Here is a 21,898-nt window from a genome sequence, read left to right as displayed (position 1 = left end):
AAAAATCAAAGCATAAGAGGGAAAAAAGGGGGAGCCCAGAATAGTACAGGATCTGGAATCATGACATTTAGAAATGGCTGTATAAATTAAGGGTTTTTAAGTTTAAAATACACACAAACTTGGCACATATTAAAGGCTGATTTCTATCTTCAGTTCAGTTATTCTATCTTTCTAAAGGGTGCAGAATCAGAATCCACAGTAAAGTTACATGGACACAAGAGCTCAGCTGTGTAAAATTTCTACTAACTGCCTGAAAGCTGAATTAACTATCCCAGGAAGCAGTGAACTCTCTGCTGATGGAGGTATTTAAGCAGAGCCTGAACAAAGTCCACTTAGTGGATGTTATTCCTTGGTGGGTTGGGCTACAGACCTCAAGGCCTTGCCAGTTGTGGGATTCTATAAAAGGATTTCATGTAATAATCTCCTCCGAATTAGTACTATTGTAAAGAAGGGCTAGGAACTCTGGTAGGTGAATAAGCTTAGGCACTTAGGACATGTGTGCCTCTTCCTTCTATACCACCTTCTCCTTTTAGCTTTTGACTTTTCATTTAAAAAGTCTTTTTTTTTTTTTAAGATTTATTTATTTGAAAATCAGAGGGGGAGACAAACCATGAGAGACTATGGACTCCGGGAAACAAACTGAGGGTTTCAGACGGGAGGCGGGATGGGGGAATGGGTTAGCCCTGTGAGGGGCGTTAAGGAGGGCACGTATTGCATGGAGCACTGGGTGTTCTACGCAAACAATGAATCATGGAACACGACATCAAAAACTAAGGACGTACTGTATGGTGACTAACATAACATTAAAAAAAAAATNCAGAAACTAAGGACGTACTGTATGGTGACTAACATAACATTAAAAAAGAAAAAAAGATTTATTTGAGAGTGATCCAGAGAGAGAGAGAGAGAGAGAGCGCGCAAGCATGAGCCCGGGGAGAGGCAGAGGGAGGAGCAGCTCCCCGCTGAGCAGGGAGCCCACTGCGAGGCTCCATCCTAGGACCTCAGGACAGCGACCTGAGCTGAAGGCAGCCACTCCAAGCCACCCAGGAGCCCCCATTTCGAACATTTGGTTATGAATCATGTAAAATATTTTCGGAAGCAGATGAAGTGTAAATACTTGGTAGAAGAGAAAACGCCCATCTGAGTGGGAGAAAGCTGGAAGAGAATCAAGAAGCTGGTCTGATGCAGCAATAAGAGACAACTGAAGAACCCACTCTGGGCCCTGTGCATGTTTGCTGGCTGTGGGACATTAAACAGGTCACAGTACCCAGGTAGGTATGAGACTCTGGGACCACACCTCTGGTATGAGACAAAAGTCAAGAGTACCTGGGCTTCCTGGCCGGGTGAAAGGACAGAGATCTGGGATTCGGTCAACAGACGTGGAGAAGCAGCAAGAAAACCACCAGAGATTAGCAAACAACAACAAAAGAATACCTTTGATTTGTTCTACTTTANTTAAACAGGTCACAGTACCCAGGTAGGTATGAGACTCTGGGACCACACCTCTGGTATGAGACAAAAGTCAAGAGTACCTGGGCTTCCTGGCCGGGTGAAAGGACAGAGATCTGGGATTCGGTCAACAGACGTGGAGAAGCAGCAAGAAAACCACCAGAGATTAGCAAACAACAACAAAAGAATACCTTTGATCTGTTCTACTTTAAATAGTTACTATAACTTTGTGCTATCAAAGAACAGAAACCACACCTTAGCTTAACTGTTGGGCATTTCAACACAGGAATAAAAATATTAAACATAGGGGGCACTTGGCTGGAAGAGCATGTGATTCTTGATCTCAGGGTCATGCGTTTGAGCCCATATTGGGGGTAGAAATTAAATAAATAAAAACTTTAAAAATATATTAAACATATTATAGGTACCATCTTTTCTACGGGACTACCTCAAGAGTCTGTGTGACCAATCTATAGGCTTCAGGGAAGCTTTATTTTCTAGTAAAGGACAATATTATTCCCTTCACTCTGTGTCATTAAATACTATCACACCTACACACACAATAATTTTATCCCAAAGTTTACTAAACTCCACCCTTACCAGTTAAGAATTGACACAGATGATACTTCAAAAATAATGTCTATTTCTAGCTCTTATTTTTATTTTATTTTTAAAAAAGATTTATTTTATTTATTTGAGAGAGCGAGAGAGAGCAGGGGGAAGGGCAGATGGGAAGGGCAGATGGGAAGGGAGAGACAATTCTCAAGCAGACTCCTGCTGAGCAAGGAGCCTGATGCAGGGCTCGATCCCAGGATCCCGAAATTATGACCTGAGCTGAAATCAAGAGTCAGCTGCTCAACCAACTGCTAGCTCTTATTTTTAAAAATTAGTTTAGAATCTACCAAGAAATTATCAGCACTTTACACACTGTAAACAGGTGTACCTTGTGGCTCTTTAAGAAACAGAGGCGCAGGTGCACTCCAACCCTGTGGGAGCCCCTACACTCCTCTGCAGGCTGTATACTTCTAAAGGCAAAGTCTCATTCTTGGTTAAAGCCAGTCCTTAGCAGACTGACCTGCACACTTGCCTGTAAACATTGAACTGAACCAAACCATGTGACCCACCTGGAATTTTCTCTGTATTTTACCAACATTCCTGATGCTTTTACTTTTTTCTTTCAGTGCCTTCCCACTGGCCTCAGAGCTTCCTCACTTCTGTGCCACAGCCACAGGCAGGGGTCATTTTTGCTGTGCTTTTTGTCCTTTTCAGTCACGCTTTGAACAAAATACACAGATCTATAGTTCTACCCACTCTGCTCCCAGACAGGCATTGTGAAGATGGGCCAGAAGAGCTTCCTTCATGCATTCTGCAATGTGAGCCAATTTAAAAAAAAAAAAAAAAAAAGAGGGGAGTGGGAGGCAGAGGCAGAAGAGAAGAGAAGCCTTCATTCTCATAAATCTATCAACCGTGATTACCTAGCCTACTTAGGTGTGGACCAGCCCGGAGGTCTCTAGTTTATGATGTGCTCTTTTTTCCCCCCCACTGGCTAGTTATTAATGTCTTCACCAAGACTTCATTATAATGAAGGGACACGTGCTAACAAGGTCAGGCTCACGAACACTAGTATTAACAAACATTTCGAATAATGGCTTATTGTAATTTTCAGGTTCATTCCCATTTCCCTCCACATCAGTTAGATTTGTTTTAATAGTAATTTTAACAAGTATCATTAGCATCCTCAACTGTTAGTCCCTGAATACCCCATCCCCCCATCCCATTTATTCAATAAGCATTTGTTCAGGATCTATTATTTGCTTAGTCCCTGTAACTTCATCTCCATTCTCAATTCTTTCTCCAATAAAAGACAACATTGGCTCACCAGGTCCCACCTCTGGATGGTCCTTTGGAGTGGTAGGCAGCAGGCCCCAAGGAAAGGAGAAGAAAACCCTCAGGTCTAAATGGCTGGTTCCTTCTCTTGCTGTTGGCCCAGCTGGCCTCACAGTAGTCCAGATTCCCAAATTACAAGCTGGTAGGGTCCTTCTCTGAACTAAGAACTCTTCCCTAACTTCTTGTGAGATCTCAAACTACAAATCTGAGAAACCATTCACATGAAGGCTTTCAGATTATAATACACTCGAGTGACTTTACACTGTTCTGCTAATATTTTAAACAACATGAAGTTTGTGATCTGTTCAAACTCCGTTTCAGATCTGCTAAGCACTTCCTACCTAAGGGTTACCTGATTGATCCAACACCATTCTTGCTACTACCACACTCTTTTGTTGTCACTTCAGGGAAATGAGAAGGAATATTTCAAGAACCATTTCTCAAAGTGTGTTCTGCAGAATAGTTCCTCAAGATGTAAAGAAAAGGGACACCTGGCTGATTCAGTGGCGCTTGCGACTTCCGATCTTGGGTTTGTTGAGTTCGAGCCCTGTTGGAGGTAGTTTACTTAAAAAGTAAATAAAACATATTCAAAAATAGATGTAATGGGGAAAAAAAGTTTAAGGACAACTAAATTCAAAAGGTCAGTTATGCAAAGTTAAATTGGTTTCCTGGGGTTGAGGATGGGGAGTGAAGGGCAATGAGCCTTTAATATGCTGATATGCACCGTGCCTCAAACAAAAGAGGTAAGGAAAGGGAGATGTTGGGGAGATGGCATGGAATCAGCAAGAACTTCCCAAATTTTTATTACCTTAGAACCCTTTTCTTGGAAGATCACTTAGCAGCCCCGGTGTTTGGGGAGCACAGCCTTGGGAGAAACCCTTAAGGCATTCTTAAAGAAGTAACACCCGTATCCTTACTGCAGAGCACCACCCATGGAGCCCGGAGCCTGGTAAATAGCAGTCCAGAGAAAGTGTTCCTCCTGCCCAGGAGACTCCCTGCTCTGTTTGCTTATTACTACAAGAGAAACATGTCTCTCTACTTGCTCTTGCTTTACTTTCTCAGATTAAACTAGAAACTTTAAAAAAATTATCATTATCTATGTAAAAAGAGAATTGCATTCAGTTTTAAAATGAAAGTATTGGGGCGCCTGGGTGGCACAGCGGTTAAGCATCTGCCTTTGGCTCAGGGCGTGATCCCGGCATTGCGGGATCGAGCCCCACATCAGGCTCCTCCACTGGGAGCCTGCTTCTTCCTCTCCTACTCCCCCCCTGCTTGTGTTCCCTCTCTCACTGGCTGTCTCTATCTCTGTCGAATAAATAAATAAAATCTTTAAAAAATAAAATAAAATGAAAGTATTGAAGTATTATCTCCAAACTTTCATAACTGAAATATACTCCAACCACCAGCGTCTGCTCCAAAATGTTTTTCTTGATGTAGAAGTGCGGTTAGTTTCAGAACATACGTATGTAATATGCTAGACCTAAAACTTGGTACCTTTAGAATTGTCTTCCAACCGCTGATGTTTTTGGACTTGTCATGAAAATACAAAATCACATGCAAAACAGATCTGAAAAAACTTCAGAGCCTAGCAAGCAAGGAATAAAACTCTCTTAAATATGCTGAGTTTTTAAAGTGCAATTTAGCTTAAAAAAAAAAAAAAATCCAGCTTTTGCCCTGGTGGTGAAAATCTCTGCCTCCGTAATTCGATCCTAATGTGAATGCTAATCATTTGTGCTACAAAGTCAGCTTCACTGTGGCCATTTTCTTCACCCTTTCCTTTCTTACTGCTCTCCAGAGCCTTGTTGGTGCTCACTATTAAATAACGCCAGCATCAATTACACTAACCCTTTTAGAGGCCATGGATCTCCAAAGACTGACTAAATAAACATATATTCCTTATTGAAAACTATATTCTCAAGAATCTGAGTTATGGGGGAAAGGACACAATTATAGGCATATTTGGTAAACTTGCAGCCATGACAGACTTATTCAGACTCAAGGTTTTAGATGAATTTGTAAAAGGACCCAGGAGGGAATGCACAGCAGTCAAGGATCCCTAGAGTCCAAGGTTTATAACCACCACTTAGGCAGACCACAGACTGATCCAAACTGTCATCCTGGACCTCTAGTTTGGGGTGCACTGATTTAAAACACCCTTGGGGCACCTGGGTGGCTCAGTTGGTTACGCATCAGACTCTCGATTTTGACTCCTCAGGTCATGATCTGAGGGTTGTGAGGCCTAGCCAGCCTTGGGCTCTACGTTCAGTGGGGAGTCTGCTGGAGATCCTCTCCCTCTCCTTCTGCCCACCCCCCCAACTCCACTCACTTTCTCTCTCTCTCTAAAATAAATAAATAAATCTTAAAAATATATATATAAAACCAACAGCCTCCCCTACACACATACACACACACACACACACACACACACTTTAAAGTGAGGGCAAACGGTACACAATATCTCTGAATTTAAGTGAGTGGTGTCTGAGGTACATTTAATATACTACTCAAATGTAGTAGTTCTCAGCACAGCAGAGAGAAAGGAATGCAGTGCAGGAGGAAATGTACGTGCTTTGAACTACTCCAGGCTCTACATTACTCAGGGGAACTTGGGCAAACTGCCTAAGCTTTCTCAGTCTCGCCTTCCTAATCTGTAAAATGGGGCTAACACTGGTATCCCTCCCAGAGTCGTGAGAAAAAAATGAAATTGATTACATGACAGCAGGCAGGGAATGAGAATAGAGAAACCCCCAGTTCATGACCAGTCATCACTCATTCCCTGGTTGTCTGCTCTCACATTTCATGCCCTGTCCTTCCCCTCTGAGATCACCCATCCCGAAAGCATCTCCTCTACACACATGACTTAAAACACTGGAAATCCAGTTCTGGGTCTTCTATTGCCTATGGAAAATCGCTGGCTACATGGAGCTATCAGTAGCAATATCACCTCAAAATTCAGTCCACACAAAATTAAACTCATCTTCCCTTCACAACATACTAGTCTCCATCTTCCCTTGCAATGCCTATTATAATACCCTTCCTCCATTACATGGCATTCTAAACTGGTTTTATCCCTATTCTTCATCCCACATACCCAGATAAATCAGGAAAGTCTGTCCTATTCCAATTCCATAATATCTCTTCTCTGTTTCCCATTTGGGAAACACTGTTTGGTCCAAGATAGTGAACAGCTTCCTGGGGTGGCATCTGTTTCCCTTTCTCCCACTTCAAGCACAGGCAAGGCTGTCATATTAATCTTCCTTAAATCACTCTGAAAAACCCTCCGTGGCTGCCTATTTCCTTCCCTTCAAATATTAATGCCTTCCCCATCTCTTCTCTTTACGCTGGCCAGGTCTCCTTTGCAATGAGTTAAAGGCCTCCTTGCCTTTGTTCAAGCTGTTCCTTTCATTGGTATGCCCTTTCTGTTTTTTACTGAAATCTGTCTTTCCTCCGACTCTAAGCCCCATCCTTCAAGGCCAGATCACCAGTCATTCTCAGGTAGCCCACTCACCAACTAGTCCATCCTTTCTTGGTTTCCCCATTCCCCGAACTCCTAAGCACCCAATTTAGCCTCTCATTATTAGCTGTTTATCTTACCCTTAGCACTCATCCTCCCGACACAATTTAAAATTTTTAGAAGTCAGGGTCCCTTTTCGAAAACCCGAACAGGACTTTTTTCAGGGGAGGATTAATGGATACAAAGACATCTGATAGATTTAGTTTCCATTAATATCATAATGGTGGAGATATCTCATGGGTTGTGCAATTTGCTATAAGCCTATAGGAGATAGGTTTTATTATTGTTCCTATTTTACAACTGGGGAAAGTGAGGCATCAAATGTTAAAGAATTTGGCCCCAATAACCTAGCTGGTGACAGAACTGAAATTCAAACCCGTGCAGTCTGGTTATGCAGCCCATACTCTCATCAGTATAGGATGGTGTTCAATTCTACGGATTCTAATAGTCCTTTAAGGTAACAGTAGGGAAAGGATTCCATATAAGGAAGGTAGAAGGCCACTTACGCATTTAGGGAGGATCATTTAAGCTGGGGATGGGAAATGAGACACATACAATACTTTTTTTTAGTAAAAAAAAAGAAATTTTACACCAAAAATATATTTAAAATTAAACTCTTCTGCTACTATAAATAATGCCAAATGGAAAGATTCTTGCATATAGCATTTACTGTACTTTTGGAGGACTAAATAAGGGATATCAACTGCTTTTTATGGCTTTCAATGTATGTCATCAAACAATGCCCCAAGAGAGTCATTCCAATTTATACAGCAAATCAATAAAGTACACTTGAGTCAAAACCACACGAGCAATTAATATTCTGTTAACTTTTACCAAAGTTGCAGGTGTAAAAAAGTGTCTCTGTGCTTTCAGTTAATTTGATTATCAGTAAGATTGAACGCATTTACATTTTAGTTTACTATTTCCTCTTCTGTAAATTAGCTATTTGTTGCAGAGATGCATTTTTTATGAGAGCTCTTTATATCATAGATATCCTAAATAATGATGTGAATCTTCAGGTTTATTATTATTTATATAAGAAAGGAAGACAGACAACGGGAGAAAGAGAGGGAGGGAGGGAGGGAGGAAGGAAGGAAGGAAGGAAGGACGAACGGGAAGAATTAAACAGGAGGGAAAAGAAAAAAGCCACTCTTTTTTTCCTTCTCGATCCTAGTATATTCCACTCAGTATTATGGCTCCTTAATAAGTGCATTGGGGAGGGGTGAGGAGGAAGGAAAAAGAAAATGTTAGGGAAAAGAGAATAAATGAGTACCGAATAGACAGAGATAAACACACACAGAAGAGACAGACAAGAAAATTGAGAGCCAGAGGGAAGAGGTTACACTAACCCCCAAGATTCTCCTGAGGATCACTGACTGGGGGAATATTAATTAGCTACTTAACCATTATTCCAACCTTAAATGGTTTCTTTATCCTGAAGCTATCCTGGCCTTGGAACGGGAAAGAGGCAGTGAGGTGGGTAAAAAAACAGGGGCTTCAGCAGTGGCTAGAGCAATATTCCTGGGAGAACAGAAGGATAATTGTGTGACTTTCAGCTATGAACTGTGAAGTCTTATAATGGAGCTATAAGCAAAATGTTAGGAAACACTGCAGAGGTGTGACTTTACAGGCAGAAGAAAACGGCAAAACTATGTAACAGGTACTATTGGCTGACTACCCCGTCACCATCCCCAGCCTCTGGGAGGCTGGCGGAGTTCTAATTTTGTTCTGGTTTGCTCCACCCTCCACTTGACTCCAGGAAATCCTGGTTAGTCTAGGCCAACCAATTACAGGGTTCTTCGTCTCCCTCTTGCTAGAAATTGTTGAGGGATGAGTATACAGCCCTCCCTAACGCCTACTAAAAGGAAACCACTGGAGGTTGTCAGCTCAGCAAAAGAAAGTAGGAAGAGCCACATGCATCTTGGGATCATGAGGGCAACAAGTGAGGAGAAGTGATCTTCTTTAAAATAAAAAAAATTTTTTTAAAAAGCAAAGAGAGAACTCAGGTCCTTGCTGACATCATCAAGCCACTAAACTAACCAACCTAGAAGCCATCCTACCTCTTAATTTATGTGAGATTAATTTTTTAATATGTTAGCTATTTAGATTTAAGTTTTCTTTATTTCTTACAATGGCATCATCCTAAGTGGTTCATAATGAAAAATCTTACAAGATATCATCATCATTATCACAATGCTACAAAAAAAAACCTTTTATACCTTCACTGCTACTTGAACATCTTGAAGTAAACATCTAGTTCCAATTTTTCTATCCTTTTGCTGTTTTATTTTACGTTATATAAAAGTATCCAGAAATCAAATACTTCCGTTTAACAATTTTCAGTAAAATTAGACTAAAAATTAGACTAAAAATAGCTTTTAAGAGTTTCCTTTCTAAATGTCCAAATAATTGGTTGTGAGATGTTGCAGAGAACAGCTAAAAAGAGTAATATTATTTTCACACAAAAAAATCATTTCCAATGATTTATCAACCAAATGTTTTTTAAGTAAATCCTATTATACAACTGATACGAAATAAAAAAAGAGTCTATCAGGGCACCTGGGTGGTGTAGTCTGTTAAGCCTCTGATTCTTGGCTTCAGCTCAGGTCATGATCTCAGGATCCTGGAATGGAGCCCCATGTTGGGCTCCCTGCTCAGCAGGGATCTGCTGTCCCTCTTCCTCTGCCCCTCCACCCCCTGCCCATGGGCACACTCAATGAGTGCTCTCTCACTCTCAAATAAATAAAATCTTTTTTTTAAAGATTTTATTTATTTATTTGACAGAGAGAGACAGAGTGAGAGAGGGAACACAAGCAGGGGGAGTGGGAGAGGAAGAAGCAGGCTCCCAGTGGAGGAGCCCGATCCCAGGACCCTGGGATCAGGACCTGAGCCGAAGGCAGATGCTTAATAACTGAGCCACCCAGGCGCCCCACAAATAAATAAAATCTTAAAAAAAAAAAAAAAAAGACTTTCCCTCTTCCTCTGCCCCTCCCCCTCTCTAAAATACATAAATCTTTTTTTTTTTTTTAAGGAATATATCACAGGAAAAAATAAACTCAGAACCCCACCACCACCACTGAATATATTAAAACATACCGAAAAGGGGCGCCTGGGTGGCTTAGCTGGTTAAGTGTCTGCCTTCAGCTCAGGTCATGATCCCAAGGTCCTGGGATCCAGCCCTTCACTGGGCTCCCTGCTCAATCATCTCCCTCTGCCCCTACCCCACCCCCAGCCCGTGCTCTTTCTCTCTCAAATAAATAAATAAAATCTTTTAAAAAAAAATTCTGAAAAATGCAAATCTCTTTCAAAAATCGCCTTTTTAAAGAGTACCAAGTTTGACACAATGCATAAATTCAAAATTGGAACATCACGCTGTACTATATTCCAAATAAATGCGAAAACAAAAAGTACTAAAAGGTAAGAAATATTACTGTGCCAGAAACTTTAACCATTTCCAGAGTGAATTCCCACAGCAGAAATAACAATGCCTCTTTAACAACTGAAGTTTTCACCAGTTCAAACACTTTTTCTTTATAAAACCTCACATAAAGTCCCATCCATTTGTGCCTGCTATAAAAACGTCAGCACTGTAAATCCAACTGGCCCATTACTGGAATGGACCAGTCTTTTCCCATTCACCTTGACCTGGGAACTTACACCTCTGTAAGTCCGCTTGCTTCACACATGACACGTATACCTGCAACAGACAAGCTGCTTAAGAATGCTGCTAAGGATGCTATAATCTTCTATGAAAGTATTTATTCCTTTAAAAAATTGTTGTATTGAATTTTAAATCATCAGAATTGCTAAGGTAGGAGCTCATCCACATCCATTCATGGAAGGAAAGAGAACATTTGTTTATTTATTCAAATATTTCCTGAGCACCTATCATGTACCGGCTATTAACCCAGCACAGAGAATAACAGCAATGAACAGAACAGACATGGTCCTACTCTTTGTCAGCTCGGTCTAGACCAGGGGTCAGCAAACATTTTCTTTAAAGGCCACAGAGTAAATATTTACACTTGTACAGTCTCTGTCATAACTACTCAACCTTGCCATTGTAGCATGAAAGTAGCCATAGACAATATGTAAACAAATGAGTGGGATCATGTCCCAGTAAAACTTTGTGGACAATGAAAATCAAATTTCATACAATTGTATGAAATAAATGTATCATGCAATAATCGTTTGATTTTTTTCAACTATTAAAAAATACACACACACACACACACACACAATTTTAGCGTTCTTAGCTTGCAAGCCATATAAAAACAGGTAGTCAGCCAGATTTGGCCCATGGACTATATAGTTTTGCCAACTCCCAGTCTAGACAATATCAACTGTATAATTGTTTATTGCTTTAAGCACTCAAAGGGAAAATTCTAAAGACTACGAGAATTTATTGAGGAGATGTGGCCTGGTTTGAAGGATCGGGGAGCCATTTCCAAAGAAATGACTTTAAGGCTAAAACTTAAAGGATAAGTAGTAGCCAGCCAAAGGCCAGGGACAAAACAAAGAGTCTTCCAGACAAGTGGATAGCAAGTGGAAAAAGTCCCTTTGGAGAAGGAATACAATCTGGTGAGGAATCTGGGAGGCTGGAGCGTGAAGAGTGAGCATGAGAGGACAATGACACTAGAGAGGAAGAGATCAGCCCACAAAGAGTTTTGTTGGCTAAGGTCAGAGATTCTGGTCTTTGTCTTAAAAGCAATCGGAAACCATTAAACGGTTTTAAGCAGGAGAGGGACACAATCAGCTTTGGATTTTTTAAAGATCACTAAGACTGCAGTACGGAGAAAAATTTGAAGGCAGCATAAATAATACAGGGAGATCTGTAAGCAAGGTTCTGGCCAGAGATGACGGAGGCTTAGACTTGGGTGCTGCCAGCAGAATTTAGAAGGTTAAAGAAGCAAGATGTGGTGACGAGACGTGGAAGAATGAAAGGTAGGCTCCTGCATGACTCAGTTTCCAGTTTCCACACCAGGATACTGGTATTCTTCAGTGAACCAGAGATTCTGAAAGACGTGTGTGTGTACAAATTTTGAGTTCAGTTTTTGACATGCTGAATTTGAGTTGCCTGTAAGATATCCTAGAGGAGGTGCTAAGTAATCAGCTGGATATTAGGATCAGAAACCGGGACAGAGTTTCTTTCAATTCAGTAATTCAGTTTGGGAATTGTCAGCATACAGATTGTAATTGAAACCATAAGAGGAGATGAAGTTACCTAAAGAAAGGGTACGTTCTCAGTGGTTTTCAACCGTGGCAGCAGAGGAGAATCACCAGGGGAACTTCAAAAAATTTTGATGAGCAGGCAGTGACCTTGAACCAATGAAATCAGAATCTCTGGGAGTAAAACCAAAGCATTAGTGTTTTTTAAAGTTCTCTAAGTGTTTCTAATGTACAGCCAAGGTTGCAAAGATAAGAGGGCTTAAAATATTAAGAATTAACTGGACTACAGAAAGATCAAGAGATTCAGACACAGAGGAGGTTTCTAGTCCCAGCTACCTCATAACAGATTTCTCTGACCTCAGACTACTTCATAGCTTCTCAATTCTAGTTCAGCTCAACAAAAAAGTAAGACAGTAGGACTGGTTTATCTCTAATATCCCCTAGAGTCCCAAAAATCTGAGCCAAAGTTACAACATGGAAATATTTCTTTCTTCTTGGGAGGGCCGGGGAGGGAAGGGTGTGGAGGGTTATGCAGAAACACAGCTATTAACTAATTACCAGTAGCAAAACAGAGAATGAATTTTTATAAATACTTATCCTCCCAAGCCAATAACATTTCTAAATGATAGGATGAACATGTCAAATAGTATGTGATAGTATTTGTGAAGCCTGGGAACATTCTAGCTAGACTAGTTTTGCTATATTATACTATGCTGTTCCACAGCTAGGACTTGCAGGAAATTCAAAATGGTGGCATGAATTTAAGTTGGAAATGCCTTAATTCAAAATTGTATTGAGTGGGACGTTTCTAAAGATAGAGTGAGCTGCAATTTAAGATTTGGGAAGCATGCACGTGAGCACGGAAACACAGGACTGAGATCCAGAAGATCGGGATTAAAGTTTGGATCTGCAGCTGACTTCAGCCAAGTTTCCTAACCTCCAAGTGCCAATTTCCTGAGCTGTAAAATGCGAGTAGAGTCAACTTCAGAGTTACTATAGAAATTACAACATGAAAATCACTGCGGAAAATAGCTATACAAAATGCATTACCATTTTTCCATTATTTTCCAATTTGAGTTACATATTTTGAGGATACTAACAGCACAATATTCAGAAGAAGAAAAATAAACTGTCTTCATGCCATGACTTTTTTATCCCAGAAAGTCTACTTTGCTGGACATAGTTTAATGGAACAACTTAGTTTTCATTGGGAAATCCCACTGCACTCTTCAAATGCCATTTTTATCATCTGACTTCAAATTCCACAAAGCAAATGGAGACTACAAGAATTATTAAAATCTGTTAAGGAATAGTTAACATATTCAAAAGTTAACCAGTATTAGTGAACCACTTGACTGTTTTTTATTATGCCCTAGACAAGATAGAAGAGAGCTAGAAAAAGACAGTTAAATTTATAGCTCTCAATCTGAGGACTATGGGACAAGACAGTAGACAAGTACAATTTCTCCTAAAGTCAGACAGACAAGGAGAGGTTTGTTCAACGACAAAGATTCTCCTCCATTCTTCTCACAATTTCTAAGGTTAGAACCCAAGGACACAGAACTTCAGAGCACTTGCAGAATCTGGCCTCCAAAGCACTACTGTGAGAAGTAATGATCTAGCCATTAACGACAAAGACTTAACGGCAATTTGCTAAGTAATCTTTGGAAAGCCTGCACCATTCAAACTGGTTTGTCAATGGGAAAGAACATTTCGTAAATCTGAAGATTTACAAGTGAACTTTGAAGTTTAACATTACAAGAATAGAAATTATGTCAGGTTATAGCAGAACAAACGAATTATGGAGAGTAGGGAATAAATTTTAAGAGTCTTAGGGAAGATTAGTGCTGTAAAAAGAAACTCAAGACTATCTCACTTTTAGGTTTCCTTCAAAGAGATTTTTGGGCAAAGGCTACCATGTGTTGGCTTGTTTTGAGCAGTTACTAATATTAGCAAATAACTTGTAGTAGTCATTAGTAAAAATCATAATTAAGAGTTCTATAAGAGCCCTGACTCCGTAGACATTCTTAAGATTCTTAAAAGTACATAACTGATAACAGCACAACTCATTTTGCCAATAATTTGCATCTTCGGCAACGAAATGCAAGTTAGTATAGAAGGTGATACTTTTCTTTGATCTAAATCCTAAAACAGGATAATTATTTTGATGGCAAATTATGATATCCAGACACTGCCAAGAAAATGAAAATAACACCAGGACTACAAGAGATGAAACAGTTGGGAAGACCATAAACTCTTTCATGACAGTCTACAACATAGCAAGAGACTAGGAGGAAAAATAAATTACATTTCAAAAGTGAATCCCTACTACAAAAGGGAAACGTACTATATTTACATTGATAAAACCTGCCAGAGCTTTAAAATTGCTGATGATACCACTGAGAAAAGCTAAGCTGAACTGCAGAGTACCCTGAAGCACGTTGTTTTGATGTGCTATGCAGGTTATCATTAGAGTTTGCAGACAAGCTTTTTAAAGATGCTACAGCCACTGTTCCAACTAAAATACAGGCATTGAGCAGAGCACCAGGAGAAAAGGAGAACCCTGCTCAATTTTGCAAACTGACGGTACCATTGACAGACCAGGAAGAAATGTGGGAAAGACAGGTCAATTTTAAGGTAAACAGTTCAAATTTGAGCTTCAGAGAGGATGGCTTGGTGGAATTAGTCAACAAGCCCACGGAAGTGAAACAGCACCTGGACTCCTCGTCCATGTTACTTGCCAGCCAGATATTCAAATGTTGTTGTGCATACATTCTGTCTATCGAGTACTGCTGAGCAACTCCCCTGTTCAAGGTATAGTGAGGCACTGCGATGGATACAAAGATGGGGAAAACAAAAGCAGTTCCTATTCTCAAGAAGCTTTCAGTCCAGTAGAAGAGATGAAAAGAAACACATTCTGCCTGAAAATACAATTGAGGCCTCTGAGAGGTTCAAAGTGATGTGAAGTTGCATCCCTATTTTGTTTCAACACAACATATATAGATATGATATTATTCTAAAACTGGGGACACTCCTGAAAGGGGCATTAAAATGACAGGAGATTGGTAACATTTCACAAATGAAGAATGATGCCAAAATCTCAAATTTAAAAAAAAAAAAAAAAGGATGACCAGCTCTTTGGCACAAAACCTGCCCCTCGATGATCCACTGAACACTACGAGTCCCTAAAGCTGAACTTAAAGGCATGTGACAGCTGCTGATTGGTTATAGGAATCTACAGGAAAAACAACAAAAAAAACCCCTGCGCCCCTCAGGGTGCATGACATGCATCTTGTCTGTAGAACATGGCATGAAGGAAACAGTGACTGCAAGAGGAGGAAAAAGCAAAGAAAATGTATGTGACAGCATTCTGAAAAGTAAGATGTGAAGCTAGTCAAATGCAAGACCGGTGATTAAAGCAGAGTTTTGGTCCAGCACCCATACCTCCCAATTTTAACTATTCCCACACTGAACAAGCCATCCACAAACTATCAAAAATTTCCTGTCTTAAAAGCATTTCACCACCAAAGGAGGATGTAAAGTAACCCAGTTCTTAAAAGAAAAGGAGTATGAAAACACCTTTTTGGTGAACATAATACGTAAGTAAATGTGAGATGAATAGCACACAACTAGATGCCCCCTCCCCCAAAACTCCTTAACCAGTTCAGAGGTATTGTGTAATCCCACACCTTTAACTGTTAATATGAAAACCCTGGTCTGCCAACCTCTCCTCCATACCACCACCACATATAGTTTTCTTGGTTATTCCAACTGAATAGGAAGGTTTAACTAAACCAATCAGCCTGACTGATCCTAGTAGGGGGGAAAAAAACCCAGTAAGCAAACACCCAAAAAAAGAACTGGACAAATAGGTTGGATACTTGATAAAACATAAATGTCCTCCATTCATCTGCAATTCTAGTCATTTTCTAACAGATCTCGGATTTTCAGAACAAGTATGCAGGTTATTTAAAACTGAGTTATATATAGTCATTTAGCAGCAGCAAAACACTTCTGGCATTATCGCAGATGCTAGATCTCTGGAAGAATTTTCCCCCCCCAAACTAGCATTTTTCTTCACCAAGAACCAACCAGCCTTTATTTCTAAAAACAAGAGACCTTGTCTCCCCCAAATCAAAAAAAAACAAAAGACCACAGTTAAATTCTACGCTAATGAAACTGTGAGATTACATCCCAGGCGTTGTCAGAGCCTATTTTTCATACACCAACACCAGACAGTTTGATGCAGTATTCCTGATTGCTTTTTATCGTATTTGTAAATACACTCACTAATCCACTAAATTAGGTAATTTACAAACAGGTCCTCTCAGTTATTAGTGGCCAGCAGTCAAGTTCTATTACATTTGATCCTTATACAGTTGTCTAAACATTTCCATCCAGGTTAAGGGCTCGGATCGGCAAGGGAGAGGGAGGTTAGCGAAATTTGGATGGGGGCAGGGTAGAAGCTGGAGAAATCTCTGCATCTCAGCCCTCAGCGACAACATTCAGCCAGTGCCCACAGAAAAACTAAATTCGGCACCTCTTCCTCCTGTTACACTGACAACAAAGAGGGAGTTTCCGTAACGCTCCCGTCACCCACCAGGTGCCCAATCTCCTTCCCAGCGTAGTGCCAGCGCTCCCGCAGGGGCGTCGGTGCGCGGAGAGGCCGCGGTGTCCAGGGTCAAGGCACAAAGGGGGGATGGGGTACAAGGCGAGCGGGTGGGATCTGGGAAGTGGGCCGTGTAAGGGCTGCGGAACCCGCTTAAACACTTGAACCTGGTGTCGGGGACGGCGGGCAAGAAAAAGGGACACAATATCTAATGGAGCAGAAACTGGAATAAGGTGGAAAAGGGGTGAAGAGCTCATGCTGAGGGTACTCCGCCTGGGAGCACAGAAAACAGCCGGCGGATGGGGAAGGGGAGACTCCAAGGAGATGGGAAGAGAGGCGCAAGGCCCAGAAGACTAGGGAACGGGGTGCCACCTGGGGCACAGCACAGAGGAGGCGCCTGTGCTGCTTCTACCTGCAGGCGGGCGGGACGGGCCGCTCAGGTGTGACTGGGAAGAGGAGGCCAAGTCGGAAAGGGGCCAGCGAGAGCTGGGGGTGCGCTGGGGGCCGCGCAGTGGTGGCTGCGAGTTGGCAGCCGCGGCGCCAGCGCGGGGGCACCTGCGGGACAGGCGCGAGGGAGAGGCGGGGTTGGGGGTCTCCGGAGTGTACGGCGGGCTGAAGGGAGGCTCTCGGGCAGCGGGGGACAGCGGGAGGCAGCGGGAGGCAGCGGGAGGCAGCGGACGCCAGCGGTGCGGCGCGGGGGAGGCATCCGGGAGGGCGGCCGGGAGGCGGGAGCCCCTCACCTGCGCGGCGGAGGAGGCGGAGCTGCAGCAGCCCATGGCGGGGCCGGAGGAGCCCGGAGGCGGCGCCNTCCCCCGGCGGCGGCGGCTGCGCGGCTCCTGCTCCGCTCCTGCTGCTGCAGCTGCTCCCCAGCGGAAAGGGGCGGGCGGCGGCGGCGGCGGCGCCTCCCCCTGTCCCCCGCCTCCCGCCTCCCGCGCCCAGTCCCTCTCCCGCTCCCTCTCCCGGGCCGCCGCCTCCTCAGCGCCGCGCTCGTCTCCCATCAGACTCCCCGCCCCCAGTGCAGCGCCGCGCCGACTGCGGGGCGGCGGCGGCCAAAACGAGGCCGGGCTCTTCGGCGAGCGTCGGAGCCTGCGCAGTGCCGAGCCTATTTAGCGGTGGCACCGAGGCACAGCGCTGCCTCGGAGCAAGAGGTCGGATAGGGTTGAGGCTCCCAGGGGCTGAGCAGGCTCGCAGGCGAAATGCGGCCGGATTGCTTCCGGACCCGAGAGGCACTGGCGAGCCGTGCGGAGCTGCTCGCTTTCCACACTGGACGCGCAACCCGAAGACCCTAATGGCATCTTACTGCTTCTACGGTTGTTTTTCATCCAGAGGAAAGTGTACACGATAAACCTTCCCTGATGAAGGAGTGGGTGATGGAAAACGGGGAGAGACAAGCATCTGTTGCTACTGGCCCCATTTTGCTGATGAAACTGAGCCTTTGAAGGAGACAGCCTAATAAAATGCACCCAAGGTCGAAATTTTTATAAAGAGCCGTATATAGGGAAAAGGTAACAAGTTCGCCAGGTCTCTCAATACAGAGCCATGTTGGATCTGAACTCAACTTTCTTATACAGGATTGTCCACAAAAAAAACAATAAGCGAGTATTAAGTCGTTCATATTAAAAATATTTACTGAGGACATACTAAATTCCAGTAATTTGTGGGCACTGGGAATAAAGAGAACAAAAAAGATAGCTTCTGTTCTCTTTAAAGTCCCTGTTGCTACATTAATGCACTGTGTTGTAGCAACAAGTTAGAATAAGGCGTGGTCACTACCTTCAAAAGATTTACAACCCGGAGAGTCCTTGGAAGCAGTGTCTGATGAGAACAGTTAAAAGGCGACAGAAACAAGGGCGACTGGCTGGCTCAGTCGGTAGAGCATGCATGCAACTCTTGATCTCGTTGTCTTGAGTTCAAGCGCCATATTCGAGGTAGAGTTTACTTTAAAAAGAAAAAAGAAAAAGAAAAGAAAGGTGAAAAACAAGCAAGTGTTTACTTAAGAAAAGGTGAAAAGAAGCAAGTGAAAAGGTGGCAGGAATAAAACTTAAAGATCAGGGTTAATATTAAAAGAACTACGTACCAGACACGGTTGAAAGCGTGTTACATGTTTCAGTTCACGCTGTCAAAGAATGTCTCAAAGACAGAATCGGAAAAGAAAGAAAAAAAAAGTTTATTTGCAAAGTTCCAAAGTAGTGAGATTCTAGAAGCCCTGACCAAATGAGAGCAAAATTTAGAGATTATTCCAAGTCTAAGGGGGAAAAAAAACACAGCACAGAGGTGAGTTGACCTTATATGCATTGAAAGCAAAGGAAAGTCAAAATAGGAACCTGAAGACAGCTAAAGAAAAGGCAAGAGAAGAATTCCTGGTCAGTGTATTCCGGTATCATTTCCTAGGTCTGTAACAGTGGATGAATCACCTTTCTAAACCTCTTGCTTGTCTTCTGTGAAATGTTAATGATAGGATGACCCGGAAGCGATGTCAAGATTAGATAAGAAAGCAGCTAGTGGGTAGAGCTGCACTCTGAAGTACTGTTGGAGATTTACTGCTAGTAAATCCTCCGTGTGTTGCCAGTAACCATCAGGCCACTATATAGAAGTGAAAAAAATAAAACTTTAATGGTTCTAGTCCCGATCCTGATTATAAACTTCACAATTAGATTGTAAACTCCCTGAGAACAAGGGAAAGGATTTTCTCCTTTGTATTTCTCTCAGCTCTCTCAAATGTTTGTTGAATTATTCAATGCAGCCAGGAATAAAAAACCTTCCCTTGAGATTTTCCCTCAAAGCCTCAAAGTACATCTTGTTTTTAACTGAGGGAGGAGGCTGAAAGTAAAATTACAGTCTTAAACAAGAAGCCATCTGTCTTCCTTCTTTATAATCAAGGAAAGGGGAGTTGTTTCTCTTAGCAGAGTCAATATGGGAGCATTTCTCTCAGATTATAAAAATCTTTTTGGCTAGTGTAGTTATTCCATGTAGTAGCTAGTGCTTATTTTGTAATTAGAGCTGCAAAAGCAGATAAATATGTAACAGGCTGTGGCAGTGCTTCAGAAAAAAAATGTATCTCACTTTCTTGGAGGTCTCTTTCGTAGATATGGATGATGGGTGAATATAATTGAAAGGGAGTACATTCCATTGTACTTGACTGATATGAACTCGTTTTCCCTTTAAGGGTTAATGGAACTAGGAGTTTTAAGGTTCTGCAAGGTGCTTTGTAAATATACTAATTATGTATGTATGCCCCATATATGCATATGAATGTGATGTTTTAAAATTATACCTTGTCATTAGCATAAGAGAAACTAGCGGTTCCTGAATTGATATTCTGTACCTTCTAAGAAGGAGTCTCTTTCCCATCCCCCTCAGACCCAAAGAAGCCTCATAAAAGGAGTGATTTAGAGGGGGGCAAATAGCTGTTCCTTTTCACTCTTTCTCATAAACAAGCACATTCAGCCTTCAATGAAATTAAGCTACAGAAAATTCAGAAATCGCGAAAGGGATTTTTTTTTTCTAGCCAGTGATCAAGGTACTGATCTCACCACCATGAGGTGTCATCAAGGCAAGCCACTTGGGAAGGGCTTAGTTTGTTTTTCTTTTGAGAAAAAGAGTGTATTTTTTTTTCAACTTATGTAAGAACAGCATCTGCACTAACCAGGATAAAATTATAAGGTCCATCAATCTTGGTGCTGCAGGGTAAAAGCAGATCACCAGCTGAGCCAGCCAGAAATGCTTCCCAGTGGTCTAGTATTGCATAATTGGCCATGTGAATTCCAGGGTTTCCAGTTTCAGATGGAGGACTTGGTGCTGGTCACTCATGATAGGAAAACAGTGAACTAATGGTCTTTCCTATGATTTTAATAATGCTTGACTCAGTGTTCACATGATTGCAGGTTTTTGGGTAACAAATATAAATGCATCTATGTATGCATATGCTTGTAACTGCTCAGAATCGTCCTCTGATTTTTTTTTTTAATGGCATTTGGTGCTTTTGGCTGTGTTATTTACATTTTAGCACATACTGTGTTCACAGCCACATCCCACAAGAGCACAGTTTCTTCAGCAGAGCCCCAGCCTTCTAGATCTGCCTCACAACCTCCTCCTGGAAGCGCTGGCATATCACCCCTGGGAAATGCTCCAGAAGCAAAAACTAATTGTAACCAAGGGCTGTAACTGTTCATTCATTACCAGAAAGGCAAGAGCAAGTCTCTATTTGAGAAGATGGAAATGTATCTCAGCCTCCTGGTTAAGCCTTGAAGTTAGAAACCCCTGAAAAGAGCTACCCTGAACCCAGGCATGTGACAGAAAAAGACAACGGTGTTCCCAGCAAGACTCTGAGAATTATAAATCCTTAATTCTGCAACTTTCTTTCTGCCCATGCTTGTAAGTTGATGTCTGTCCAGTGTTAACAACTCTGTCTTTTATTTATGGTTTCATTTGGACTTTCACTGCAATATCAGACAACTTATAAGTTCTCTAAAAATGTTTGCTGTAAACTCGAGTTTTGGGGGGGTAGCATTTCCCCTATTACTTTTCTGAATGACATTTAAAAAATCTGTAGTTATTCATTTATTCAATAGTTTTTTAATTGAGTCCTTATGAGCTAAGCATGACTTCTGTTGGTTTTTATTTTGAGGTGATGGGGTGAGGAAGGAGAGGAAGGGAGACAGAATTATGAGTATTCATGTGAGAAGGAAAAGAGGCAACTTGTGAAGTAGGGAAATCCATTTATTTAACAATATAGTTCTTGAGCCATTATAATGAGCCAGATATCTAGCTAGATGCCAGGGATTCAAAGATAAATGAGGTACATTTCTTGCCCTTAAGTCGTTTACATTTTAGTGAGGTGGAAAGACGTTTAAACCAAGAATTAGAGTATACATTAAATGTAATGAGAGGAATGAGTCCACATGCTATGTAAGCTCAGAGGAGGTCCACAGAGATTGATTGATTTTGTTTCGTAAAAAATGCTGCATTACATTTTTTGCCCTGTTAACTCTTATTCTTATCCCCACTAGACAAGTTCCCACTGTGTACCAAAAGCCTAGAAAAGAGCTTCATATCCAGGAATATGTCACAAATATTTCTTCAATGAATAACTGCATTTTGTCAATGAGTTTCCCAGAAATTTACATTTGCAAATGACTAGAACGTCTCAAAGGAAGTGTTATCTGAAATATTGTATGATTATTTTTTTTAATGTTTGGCTTTTTTTTCTGTAAAACACCTGGAATAAAATATATTTATTTATATAGTATTGGAAGTATAGGAGGTTTTTC

The 21,898-nt window shown here is 41.7% G+C and overlaps 1 protein-coding gene across 2 annotated transcripts in view; it reads right to left on the bottom strand.

The window, feature by feature from the left end:
• Positions 1-17,440, bottom strand: part of SLC44A1 (solute carrier family 44 member 1) — a 139,490-nt gene extending 122,050 nt beyond the window's left edge. For both annotated transcript variants that reach the window (XM_034664219.1, XM_034664218.1), the window contains exon 1: positions 17,369-17,440. In XM_034664219.1, the coding sequence (XP_034520110.1) occupies positions 17,369-17,404 (36 nt within the window). In that variant the 5' untranslated portion in view covers positions 17,405-17,440. The remainder of the gene's footprint in view (positions 1-17,368) is intronic.
• Positions 17,441-21,898: the final 4,458 nt, after the last annotated feature.

The sequence above is a fragment of the Ailuropoda melanoleuca genome, chromosome 7, assembly GCF_002007445.2.
Source record: "Ailuropoda melanoleuca isolate Jingjing chromosome 7, ASM200744v2, whole genome shotgun sequence".
Taxonomy (NCBI): domain Eukaryota; kingdom Metazoa; phylum Chordata; class Mammalia; order Carnivora; family Ursidae; genus Ailuropoda; species Ailuropoda melanoleuca.
This window is presented reverse-complemented; position numbering and strand designations above follow the sequence as displayed.